General features: G+C 36.9%; 1 protein-coding gene across 2 annotated transcripts in view; it reads right to left on the reverse strand.

Moving 5' to 3' along the window:
• Positions 1-13,336, reverse strand: part of FRY (FRY microtubule binding protein) — a 407,062-nt gene that overhangs the window by 236,344 nt on the left and 157,382 nt on the right. For both annotated transcript variants that reach the window (XM_054718725.1, XM_054718726.1), the window contains exons 15-17: positions 9,771-9,942; positions 7,988-8,120; positions 3,919-4,026 (exon numbers count right to left, since the gene is read on the reverse strand). In XM_054718725.1, coding sequence (XP_054574700.1) covers positions 3,919-4,026; positions 7,988-8,120; positions 9,771-9,942 — 413 coding nt within the window. The remainder of the gene's footprint in view (positions 1-3,918; positions 4,027-7,987; positions 8,121-9,770; positions 9,943-13,336) is intronic.

Here is a 13,336-nt window from a genome sequence, read left to right on the forward strand (position 1 = left end):
GGGATTCTAAGAGAAGGGACCTGCTGACAGGTAGACTGTTAACCTTGGGATCATTTACCAGAAGTTTTGGAAATTTCTTTTCATTAAAGAATAAACTCCTACCATTTACAGCACTTTGGACTGCTTTATTGAGGTGATACATGCAACTGAGACCAGAATTCTCACTTAGCTACTCAAACCAATGAGCCGCCTTCCTAGACAGTCATATACTGGAAAGCAGATAAATATTGTTCAGAAACCATAGATCACTGACACGTGTATATAAATTTCCACAGATTCTAAGGAAACACTGCATAAAATGTGTTTACCTGTCAGCTTACATAAAACCATTGGCATTTGTCAATTCCATTTGGCTTTAGGAAAATTCTGTAAATCTGAGCAAAGGACTTGACTCTTCTGCTACTTAATCTCCTTGTCTGAAAATAGGAATTGATAGGTGGCCAGCTTTCCTAACATGTATACAAAACGTGCATTGTACATCATGGCATAATATGTTCTTCAAATGTAAGGATACCTAAAAATAACTAATATTTACTGAGTGCTTAACTGTGTTGTAGGCACTATGCTAAGCAATTCATATGCATTACCACAACCGTATGACAAATTCTCAAAGAGGAGCAAACTCTCAGTGTTATAAAATGCTGCAGGAAGTGACAGAGGACAGCAGCCTGGAGACTGTTGAAGGAAAATGTTCTTTTTATGGTCAAGGTACAGAGCAGGAGACATCTGGGGCTGGTGGAGAGTGAGAAAGATGGTGACTGCCATGGAGAGAAGTAGCCCTCCACCATGTAAAGAATTCTTAGGGGACCCACGTGGCTGAGAAGGGCAGACTCTGCTGACAGCAGGAAGGATGTGCTCCCTAGGAATCCCATCACGATGTCAGGAAGGCCTGAGTAGCTTCCATGGAGTTTAAGTGGACAGATTCCTCCCACTCAGCCATTACAAGTGGGCTGAACAATACATACAATATCAGGAATTTTGTAGCATGGAGAAAGGGGTTTTCCTGTTTCACCCCATACACCACTGTCATGCCAAACATACTCATAGAAGTCTGAGGTTAGCCATTACCGAAAATGCTGGGAAGGGGACCTAGGGGCAGTTGTGTGGGGCACACCGTGAAACTTCTTATCCAGGGAACTGAGCTGGGAGGGACAGGAAGCTGGCACAAATATTGGTCTTATTTTGCTAATTATGAAGAAATCCAAGTTTTTCTCCAGTGAAATTGTACCATCCAGCCTTTTCATTCAGCAGCTCTTCCTTTGCATCACACCACCTTTTCCACTTTTGTCCTTGGCAAACCGTCTGCCCTTTATATTTCTGGGTAATTTGGGCACCGTTCTCTTCACTCAAAGTCTACCATCACTATAGGAGACTCACTATTAGTATGGATGATCCTCCAGAGTATTTTAGTCTCCTTCTTCTTCAGTTCTCTCCACCTCCCAATCACCATGTTTTTTGTTTTGTTTTTAAAATGCAAATTCCAATTTAGCCTGGCTAGAGTGAGGCCTGAGATTTTGAATTTAAAAAATATATTTTTATTGATTTCAGAGAAGGGAGAGAGAGAGAAAAACATCAATGATGAGAGAGAATCATTGATTGGCTGCCTCCTGCACGCCCCCTACTGGGGACTGAGTCAGCAACCCAGGCATGTGCCCTGACTGGGAATCAAACTGTGACCTCCTGGTTCATAGGTCGATGCTCAACCACTGAGCAACACCGCTGGGCCCAATCACCACGTTTATTAACTCTTTTTTTTTTTCCTCCTCAGATCTTCTCACCTGCGACATAAAGCCCCTTTTTTTATTCAGGGTTTTTCCCTCTCTTCCCCACCCTGCCCTGCTTCCTAGGATTATGCTCAAGGCACATTCCAGTTGCTAGGCCTCAGCAAAAGCCTAGGCTGTAATTTTTCTTTTTATGTTATATGTATTATTTACTGTATTCTTACAATGAAATAAACCAGTAAAAATAAAATATTAAGAAAATAATAAGATGCATAACCCATGGACAGACAATTGTGCAGTGAAGACCTGGTTGGGCGGGGGGAGCAGGGCAGAGGAGGTCTATGGAGGGAAAAAGGGGACATCTATAATACTTTCAACAATAAAGACAAATTTTTTTTTTATAAAAGAACACATGGGTAAATGCTAGAAAAAAAGAGAATCATAAGGAATATAAAATACATTTACAGTACTGTATGTATTTATTGAAAAAAATTCATGTAGAAGTGGACCCATGCAGTTCAAACTCATGGTGTTCAAGGGTCAACTGTATGTTGGATGGGCTGTAATTTTTTTGGCTTTATATTCTTCTTAAAGTATGTCCTAAACATGGAGTGGAAGAGAGAAGAAGGAACCAAGGCCTGGAGGTCACTGATTATAGAAAAGTACAAGTTACTTTGTCTGGTGACAAAGCCAGCTAGAGTGGTAGTAGGCTTTGGTAAGAGGTACCAAGGCCTGAAATGGTGATTTTTAAAGGAATGAATCTTCAGTAAACCCCACAAACCAGCATCATCCTTGTGCTAGTGGTGACTGGATGTAGGAAAGGAGTGGTTGTGTCACACTTGGAATGAAGAGCAATGGGGAAGAACAGTAAGCTACAGAAGTCATTGATTGATAGCAGGAAGTGGTCAACAGAGGAAATCAAGCTGGCTGTCCAGAGTAGGAGCACAATGGCCACAATGGCCAGAAGACACGGTACTCCATGGAGATACCCTGAAGCCAGGGGAGGCCACTGGGTGACCTGCCGTCATGTGGGATGAGAGCTTGGGTATTTTGTTTGGGTATTGATGGAAGGGTGCTCTCCAAGGCTAGAGAATGTGGGTGAACAAGATTATTCATACATAATGCAACTTTTATTCAGTATGCACTAATATTTGTTACTCTTTATTCCACTGTTATCAGATTAACCTGCCTAAAATGAAATTTGTTATCATGTTATTCTTCTGTTTAAAACTACATCAGTCTGAATGTGTCAGCTAATAGTAAAGATGAGCTGAAAATCGACCTCTTATGTCTTATTTCTATTTCTTTTTATCATTGAGTTTCTAAACTCCTTTTTGTTTTCTTTTCTTTTTTTTTCAAATCAAGGATAACTTTTGTTCTCCCCTTCCCTTTCCTCCATGCACCCTGTGGTTCTTATGATGTTGCCTTCTAAATGGCATTTAGGTCATTAGTCACTTTTGATTTCTGAACTGATAGGCATAATTGTCAATGAGAACCTGAGATCAACATGAGAAAGTTAAGCTTACTTAACAAAAAGGATACAATCTCACTCAAAGCAAATTAACTTAAGGTTCTAGTTGGACTGTGGTTCTTGTGTGGGATGGGGAGGATGATAAATATATGATTTGGGACAGCTTTCTAAAGTACTAAAATTAGCTGAGGATCCCGGTTACCCACCTTCTTGCCCCTGCCACTACCCGGGGGAGTTTTCTGTGGGCTTCAGGTTGAAATCGGACCTAGAATGAACTTTTTCCCAGTCAGACTCATCTACTCACATCCCAGATCCACAGCTGTGATGGCTCACATCAACTCCTTTGCCTTTCTGAATTCCATCTTTCCTTCGAAGGGCAGCTCCAGCTCTACCTTCTCCTGGGAATTATGTGCCAACTTTCCCAGGCCATAGTAATCCTCCAGGCACTGAACTTGGTGACATTTTGTGCTGTTAATTGCACAGTTCCAGGCCTTGGATTGTTAGTTACCTTATGTATTGGTTTCTACTTCGGATTTTAAACTTCTTGAACCTCTTGAACTCCACAAAAATTTTCTTTATTCCTCCTTGCCTACACACAGTACCTAGAATAATGCCTCATTTGGTAAATCTTTGTCAGTTTTTAACAATCATTCTCTTTTTGGGTAAATCATGATGAAGGATTAAAATCAATTTAATCAAAGAATGTCCACAACCATTTCCACCTACCTAGCCAGCAAGTCAATGAGTTCAAGTTTTGACATCCCATCAGGAAGCAGCCGGGGAATAGCAGCAACACATGTCCTGAAAAGGTCTATTTTGGGCTTTCTCTCACCCCTAGAATGTGAAAACAAAGTTTAAACATAGTCAATGGTTATGATAAATTTAAAAAATCGGTCAACTATGTGAACAAAGACCCATGCTTTCTGAATCACTGTCTGCTATTTGCTCCATATTATTCTCAAATGTTTATGCTCTTTATAGCTTTGCCAGCTCTGAGGAAACTAATAAAGATTTAAATGTTAGTCAGAGTTATATATCTGAAAAGAAAAATACTGATACCAATAGCATTCCACCATGCAGCTTGCCATTCAATGGGGACTGCATTAAAAACACTGAATTTATTGAAATTCCTAAATGCATCAGCATGTAAGAAATACACAGTAGTCATTCCTACATTCAGAATTTAAAAGTGGGACTTTATACAAGGAATACTATCTCTAACAAGCATGACATCTGGAAGCTTCTCTTCATGATGAGTTGTGCTTCTCCTCTAGAGCTCCCACCCCAGTTTTTAAAATGAAGTGCTTCAACAATGTCTTACATAATGTCAAGTAAAATACTGCAGTGCATATTTCTGATTTTAAAAATTATTCCAATGGGCCTGACGTCTACGGAGATTCCTTCTTTCTTTTTACTTTCTTGAGAATAAATGTCAACAAGTAATTAATGCCTTCCTACTGTTGTAAAATCTGAGAGAAAAACATAAATTCTATAATAAATTGCTTAAATTTTTAGTTGTTTAAATAACTACCTTCTTAACCACATATTTTATCAATAACCTTTATAGAAGAGCTTAACTACCCATCAAATTTTTCAAATAACCCAAGTGACAGCATATTTAAATTCTGATGATTTAGTCTTCTGAGAATAAACATACAATTGTCACCAAATTAATATAATTATTGGACACAAAATACAATAATGAAAATGCAAAGTAGCATAGTAGTAATTACTTCTTGGAATAGTAACTGTGGTCTGAATAGAAATGCAACAAGGAGAATTCTCTACATTCTAAAGATGATAACATTACTTTCTAGCATGCTTTTGTAAGTTTGTTAAGAATGAATACAAAGCTGTTTATGTGAAAAATAAAATACTTCTATGTGGATTTCTAAAGTACTTTGCTTCTGTGGAAAGCCATGAGACTATTTTCTCTCTTTTTTCATGGTCCTGCATGGTGTGCATAACTGTGGAGAGGAAGCTATTGTGTCATGGTTTTCAACTGGCTAAAAAAGAGGACCTTCAAGTAATTTCCTCAGTCCCTGTACAGAGGTAGAGCCCAGGGATCTCTCCCAACTGTTCATATTCAACTCTGCGAGTCATTGAAACAGGCCTCCTAACTTGCTCACTAGGAGTTTTAAACAGCTGGGGTTATTTTCCATATCTGTCAGAAAACGGACGGCCTTGCCTCGCCTGAAGTTCAAGGCTAGTTCTTGCAGGCTTCCAAGCCTAGATCAGAGATTCTAACTGGTGTAGGATTTCCTTTTACCACTGCAGTCCGTGCTCACTGAGCTTTCACAGGAAGCATGTGAGATCCCCGGAACATAATTTTCACTAACATATATTATTATTATTATTATTATTATTATTATTATTATTATTATTATCTGCTAGCATGAACCATAAAAGGGATGGGAAATGGAAATGGCATGACACAGAATGCTTAGTGTTTAAGTTCAAACCTTAAGCAGGGTCTGGGAAAGTGGTGGACCAACCTTGGATATTAACTCCAATAATCATTCCCATTAGTGTGGTGTGGACCTCAACACTCTTCTCCTAAATGTGGCAATGAGTTACTCTTCACTCAGGAATCTGCCTTAGAACCTAGCATGAAAAATACTCCTCGTCCTATTTGGGGGTCTCTAGATGGTTCAATAGGAAAAAGTACAGCATCATCTTGGAAAAAGTTTAAGGTATTGGCTAAAATACAAATGAAAATTTTACATGTACATTTAAATCTGTACCTGTTTATGGTTTTGAATATATTGTTTTGGTCCTGACTCTATTTTGTGATCTCTTGATTATTAATAAAGTCTTCCTGTAAAGGCCTTTCATTTCTTTATTGTTTTAAAAGAGGAAAGAACTCTAAGCCAGAAGTTTGAAAAGCACTTCGTATATCTTCTATATTATAAATTTAATATTGCTTTAATATATTTAAAAAGTATGTAATAATGATGTTAAAGGTTTATGGACAATCTGGTAATTGTGAGGTAAGAGCTAGAGCTACAGACAATATATTTAATGTTATTATCCTTGGTCAGTTTCAACTCTGCTGTCACTTTGGTTGAAAAGTCTTTATATGATCTTCATCTCATTATACAATAGCATGCATTGTATAGCCCATATTTTTGTTAAAAATGTATATATATATATAGTTGTGCTGACACAGGGAAAGGTCTTGGAAGAATCACACCAAGCCAAGGAATGGTGACATTTCAAGTGGAGCTCTGAGGAGGAGGCTTTCATTTTAACTTTATATGATGCTAAGTATTATTTACTAGTAAAATAATTCTGTAATTTTTACTCTTCATGTTTTATTTTGTCATACTTTGTTTTCAACATGGCACCCTTGTAAAATACACACCCACAATATAAACTTCCCTATATAGGTAGCAACCTTTTAACTAACTGTGGTATTTGGAACTGAATATGCTGAGTGACAAAGAAAATTTTCCTAACTATATATTTTTGGAAATTTATGCCACAGGTGCCAAATATAATTTAATTCAAAGTCCAACAACAAAATAGAAACTTTATTAAAATGTCAAGTTAATGCCCTGGACAGTTTTTCTCAGTGGTTAGAGCATCAGCGTTCAGACTGAAGAGTTGCAGGTTTGATCCCCAGGCCGGATTGGGCACATGTAGGAGGCAACCAATGGATGTGTCACTCTCACATTAATGTTTGTCTCTCTCTCATAATCTCTCTCTCTCTCTCTGTCTCTCTCTTTCTCCCCTTCTCTCTCCCTCTCCTCCCTCCCCTCCATTCTATCTAAAAAAATAAATGGAAAAATATCCTTGGGTGAGGACTTAAAAAAAAAGTTAAAACCCAATCTTATTTTCTGCCATAATTAATCAAATGTAGCAAATGTAAGTTGTATGAGTTTCTTCTATAGAACTCTGATTACAAATCTAGATCTTAGATTTTGGCTAAGAACATTTCATTTCTACATTCAAAGTTATGAATGCTTTCTTAAAATCCAGTATTTCTGTGACATGGTTGCATAGAGACTATTCAGCAGGTTTAACTCTCTCAGTTCAGGACTATCACCAGAAACGAGTGAATCTGACATTTATTAAGATGGAATGTCTGTAAACTGGTGATCAAGCTTGGGAACAAAACATCACTTCTGAAAAAATGAACTATAGCACTGTGATCAAGCTTGGGAGCAAAATGCCATGTCAGAAAAATATGAACCAATGAATTTGAGTCTTGGGCCCATTTTCTAACTTACTGGCCTAATGATACTTCACATACAAACAAAATAGATCAATATCAGGCTTGAACTTATTTTCAGAGTTAGTCAAATATTACGGAAGTATGTTTTTACAACCTTAACACTTCTTACAAACTGATTCTAAGAAGGAAAGAACAAAATACAGTTGACTCTTGAACAACATGGGTTTCAACTGTATGGGTCTACTTACACACAGATTTTTTTCAATAAATATGAACAGTACTATAAATGTATTTTATCTTCCTTATGATTTTCTTAATAACATTTTCTTTTCCCTAGCTCACTTTATTGGTAGAATACAGTGTATAATACATACAGCATACAAATATGAGTTAATCAATTGTTTATGTTATCAGTGAGATATCTGATCAAGAGTATGCTATAAATAATTAAGTTTGGGGGAGAAAAAGTTACCCATAGATTTTCAACTGTGCAGGGGTCGGTGCCTCTATCTCCCATGTTGTTCAAGGGTCAGTTACACAGAATAAATGAGAAGAACCTCTGTTGGTGTCTTCCGGTTATTCAACCCTTTGTTGAGACTTAGTCCTCACTGTACTCACGTGATCATGTCCTCAGGTTCTTTGTTTAACATCTGGACGTTAGTCAGCATCATACACCTTCCTACTTCTTTATCAAGGTGCCTTAAAATGCTGTCCACAGCTTTTCGTACTTGAGAATAATATAATGACATGCCTGAAAAAATGCATTATATTTACATCTTTGACTAAATTTATCAAAGAATGAAATCTTAGTGTATTCAGCCTCTACGTCATTTTTTACTGAAGACTTTTTATGGGTGATGGCTTCTTTGAACAAAGTCTAATTCAATCTCTTATCTGCAGGATTGTTAGTTAGCACAGTGCCCTGCACTTAGTGGGTGTTCACCAAATACTTGTTTAAATTAGGAATAAGTAGGAATTCTAATACTTCAATGGGAAATATTTTTCAGAATAGTTAAAATAAACAAGGAAATAGAAAGTTCTACTTTAGAATTTTTATATTTCTAAATTAGTACAAGAAAATTCACCATCATTGATGAATGAAGAATAATTCTCACTTGGGGTGAGGATATACTCTGAAATATATGTGTGGATTTAAAAAAATAAAATAAACAAAATGACTTCACATCATACATTTTAAAATAAAGGAAAATGTACTTTAGCTATATTACTTTACTGGTTTCATTAAATACAGTGTCAGAGTCCTACAGGGAAAGACACATATGTATAGCATATGTATTTCAAATATGCATTTTATATGTTTATGTGTATAATACAAATGAAAAGTAAATTGCATTGCATTTACAATGTATACTTTAATAAAATAATTATTAATGGTTATTTCTCATGCATTAAATCTTTTTTGAACTCCTTTAAGCATTGCAGAAAAGATAAATACAAGGTGTCCCAAAAAATGTAAACACACTTTAAAAGCTGATAGCACAATTTTGAAAATGAAATGTATTCTAATAAACACTGCCTTTATAATTATTCAAAATACGTGTATACATTTTTTTTGGAATACCCTATATTTAAAGCAAAAGATATCCTCATGTATTTTTATTAGACCTTTGAATTCTAGTTACTATCTTAACAAACTTTGTAGTAGGTTTCTAAATTCAGGTACTCAGAAAGAAGTAAATACAGAAAAATCATCTCTTAGGATTAAGATTGCTAAATTACAATGAAACTCTCATATAGGCTAAATCCATAATATAACCCAGTATGTGTGGTAAAACACAGATTAAACTAATTTTACTGAAAAAAAGAAGAAAATAAACTATAAAAATAAACAAATAAATGGATGAATAAATAAATGTATATGTGGTTGCTTTATAAACAAGATTATCTACCAAAGGACACAGATGTCTTAGAAATCTACTATAAATTGTAGATAATCAACATTAGAAGTTTGAAAAGACACAGATAAGAGTCTAACATTAAAATGGCAAAATGTTTACCAGAAAGTTCCAAAAAGTTTAAAGGGAAGCACAGCTACTTTTATAAAGATCTTTTTGCCCTGGAGAGATGGCTCAATTGGTTGGAGCATCCTCCCATGCACCAAAAGGTTGTGGGTTCCATGCCTGGTCAGGGAACATACCTAGGTTATGGGTTCAATTCCCGGTCAGGGCACTTACAGGAGGAAACCAATGGATGTTTCTCTCCCACATGGATATTTCTCTATATACCTCTGTCTCTCCCTTCCTCTCTCTATAAAAAAAACAACAACAACATATCCTCAGGTGAGGAAATGTTTTTTTCAAAGTGTATCACTAAGGGTAAATATTTTGGATCATTTTTAAGACTTAATGAGTCCCATATCTAACACATCTTTGAAACCCACCTATCATCTTGGCCTCCTCTTCAGTGAGTGTTTTACTCAAATATGTTTTCTTCACTCTCAACGTGTTTCCTGATGGGAGGACAGCGCCTGTAACGGGCATGGGTGGTTCACCGTCTTTCTGCTGTAAGCTATCAGCTATGACCAAGAAGGCCCTTAAACCGATGTTCATTCTCTGTAAGAGACAGTGGACTTGTGATACAAAGAAATACCCAATTATTGTGGTGCAATTAAGCCATCAGTTTTGTAGGGCAGTTAAGTATGGCCTGCGATCTAGATTAGTGTGGGAAAGTAATTTAAAAGGTACAAGAGTTTACGCCAAACCTATGAAAATAAAATATAGTTTCTGCTACTATTTGTTATAACATCACAAGAAAACCAGCAGGAAATTTTTCAAGTCTTGGAGGGCACATTTGAGATGGTCATACTCATTCTGTTTGGGGGACCCTGGGTACACCTCACAGAGTGAGCAGTCATCCTCCAGACCAGCTGCAACTAAGGTAAACTAAGGCAAACTGAAAGTTCTATGTCTCCTTGAAGGAGAGATGCAACATGTGTGAATTCACAAAGACCAAGTAAAAGAGAATTTCCACATGAGAATGACAAAACAAAAATCACCAGCTTGGAATTGCAGGTGGTTGACTTTTGATTCAAAAGGCTGGCAAGTAAGAAAATAAATTTTAAAAACTCAATGCCACAGAACCTGTTACTGATAAAAACACATGAGCTTATAAGAAGAAACACCACCAATTCCATTTCTAGGAATTTATCCGAAGAAACCTGAAACATTAATTTGAAAGAATATATGCACCCCTATTTTTATTGCAGCTTTATTTACAATAGCCAAGATTTAGAAGCAGCCCAAGTGTCTGGTAGATGAGGGGACAAAAAAGCTGTGGTACATTTATACATGGAATACTACTCAGTTGCAAAAAAGAAAGAAATTTTACCCATTGCAACAGCATGGATGGCACTGGAGAGCATTATGCTAAGTGAAATAAGCTAGTCAGAGAAAGACAAGTACCATGTGATTTCACTCATATGTGGAATCTAATGAACAAAATTTACTAACATGGATTGGTAGAATCAACATCATTAAAATGTCCATACTACCCAAGGCAATTTATAGATTCAATGCAATCTCTATTAAAATACCAATAGCATATTTCACAGATCTAGAACAAATACACCAAAAATTTATATGGAATCTAAAAAGACCGTGGATAGTCGTAGCAATCTTGAGAAAGAAGAAAAAAGTTTGAGGAATCACAATACCAGATTTAAAGTTATATTACAAAGCCACCATAATCAAAACAACCTGGTACTGGCACAAGAACAGGCATATAGATCAATGGAACAGAACAGAGACCCCAAAAATCATATCAAGCCATTACGCTCAATTAATATTTGACAAAGGGACAAGAGCATACTAGTATAGTGGAGTCAAGATAGTCTCTTCAATAAATGTTATTGGGAAAATTGTACAGATACATGCAAAAAATTGAAACCAGACCACCAACTTACACCATACACAAGAATAAACTCAAAATGGATAAAAGACTTAAACGTAAGTTGTGAAACCATGAAAATCCTAGAAGAAACCATAGGCAGCAAAATCTCAGACAGCTCTCTTAGCAGTATGTTTATGGATACATCTCCTAGAGCAGTGGTCGGCAAACTCATTAGTTAACAGAGCCAAATATCAACAGTACAACGATTGAAATTTCTTTTGAGAGCCAAATTTTTTAAACTTAAACTTCTTCTAACGCCACTTCTTCAAAATAGACTTGCCCAGGTTGTGGTATTTTGTGGAAGAGCCACACTCAAGGGGTCAAAGAGCTGCATGTGGCTCGCGAGCCACAGTTTGCCGACCATGGTCCTAGGGCAAAGAAAACTAAGGAGAAAATAAACAAATGAGACTACATCAAAATTGAAAAACTCCTGCACAGCAAAAGAAACCATAAACAAAATGAAAAGGGAGCCCATTGCATGGGAGAACATATTTGGCAAAGATACAGCTGATAAAGGGTTAATACCCAAAATATATAAGGAACTCATACAACTTAACAGAAGAAAGAGAAACAATCCAATTGAAAAAGGGGCAAAGGACCTAAATAGACACTTCCTCAAAGAGGACATACAGATGGCCAAGAGACATACGAAAAATGCTCAAAGTCACTGATCATTAGAGAGATGCAAATTAAAACGACAATGAGGTATCACCTCATACCTGTCAGAATGGCTTCCACCAACTAATCAATACATGATAAGTACTGGCGAGGATGTGGAGCAAAGGGAACCCAAGTACACTGCTGGTGGGAATGCAGACTGGTACAGCCATTATGAAAAACAGTATGGAGCTTCCTCAAAAAATTAAATATAGAACTGCCATTTGATCCCACTTCTAGGAATATATCCTAAGAAATCTGAAATACCAATCAGAAAGAATGTGTGCACCCCTGTGTTCATAGCATCATAATTTACAATAGCTAAGATCTGGAAACAGCCCAAGTGCCCATCAGTAGATGAGTGGATAAAAAAGCTGTGGTACATTTATAACGGAATATTATGCAGTAGTAAAAAAAAGAAGAATCTCTTACCCTTTGAGACAGCATGGAGGGACCTGGAGAATATCATGCTAAGTGAAATAAGTCAGTCAGAGAAAGACAAGTATCACATGATCTCACTCATATGTGGAATCTAAGTAACAAAATAAACTGATGAACAGAATGGATCCAGAGACATGGAAGCATAAAACAGAGTGCGGAATCTCAGAGGGAAGGTAGGGGAGGTTGGTGGGTGGAAGGTAATCAACCAAGGACCTTGTATGCATATATGCATGACCCATTCACACAGATAATGGGGTGGTGAGGTCCTGGCCTGGAGGGTGGGGGTGGGTTGGAGGGGGCCAGTGGGGAAATAAAAGGGAACATATATAATACTTTCAACAATAAAGAATTATTTTTTAAAAAGAACAACAACAAAAAACACACAAAATGAACTAACAAGCAAAACAGAGACATACTCACAGATAGAGAGCAGGCTGCCAGCTGTTGCGGGGAGTGGCTGGGTGTGTGTGTGTGTGGAGGGATTGAGCAAAAAAGAAAAACAAAAAGAGTAGAACTCATGGATAGGGTAATGCTTGATGAGCAGAGGGTGGGGAAAGGTATAGGGAGGATAAATGGTGATGGAAGGAGACCTGACTTGGAGTGGTGAACACACAATACAATGTACAGGTGATGTGTTGTAGAACTGTGCACCTGAAACCTGTATATGTTTTTCAACCAGTGTCACCCTAATAAATTCAATAAAAAAGAATAAAAAAAATGAAGGCCATTCTGGGTCAGAGTGTTATCTTCCTTGGGCTCAGGTAAGACATAATAACAGCTCTGGAAGATCAGTCAGTAAGACATTCCCAGTACAATAATCTTAAAAGGTCAGAAGGTACTAGAACATCTGTACTTCCTTATACAACCATGTATAAAACATTTATTCTCATATTTGCAAAGCACATCCTATCTAATAAAAAAGAAACATGCAAATTAACTGTACCTCCGCTACGCCCACAA

Source organism: Eptesicus fuscus, chromosome 7 (genome assembly GCF_027574615.1).
Source record: "Eptesicus fuscus isolate TK198812 chromosome 7, DD_ASM_mEF_20220401, whole genome shotgun sequence".
Taxonomy (NCBI): domain Eukaryota; kingdom Metazoa; phylum Chordata; class Mammalia; order Chiroptera; family Vespertilionidae; genus Eptesicus; species Eptesicus fuscus.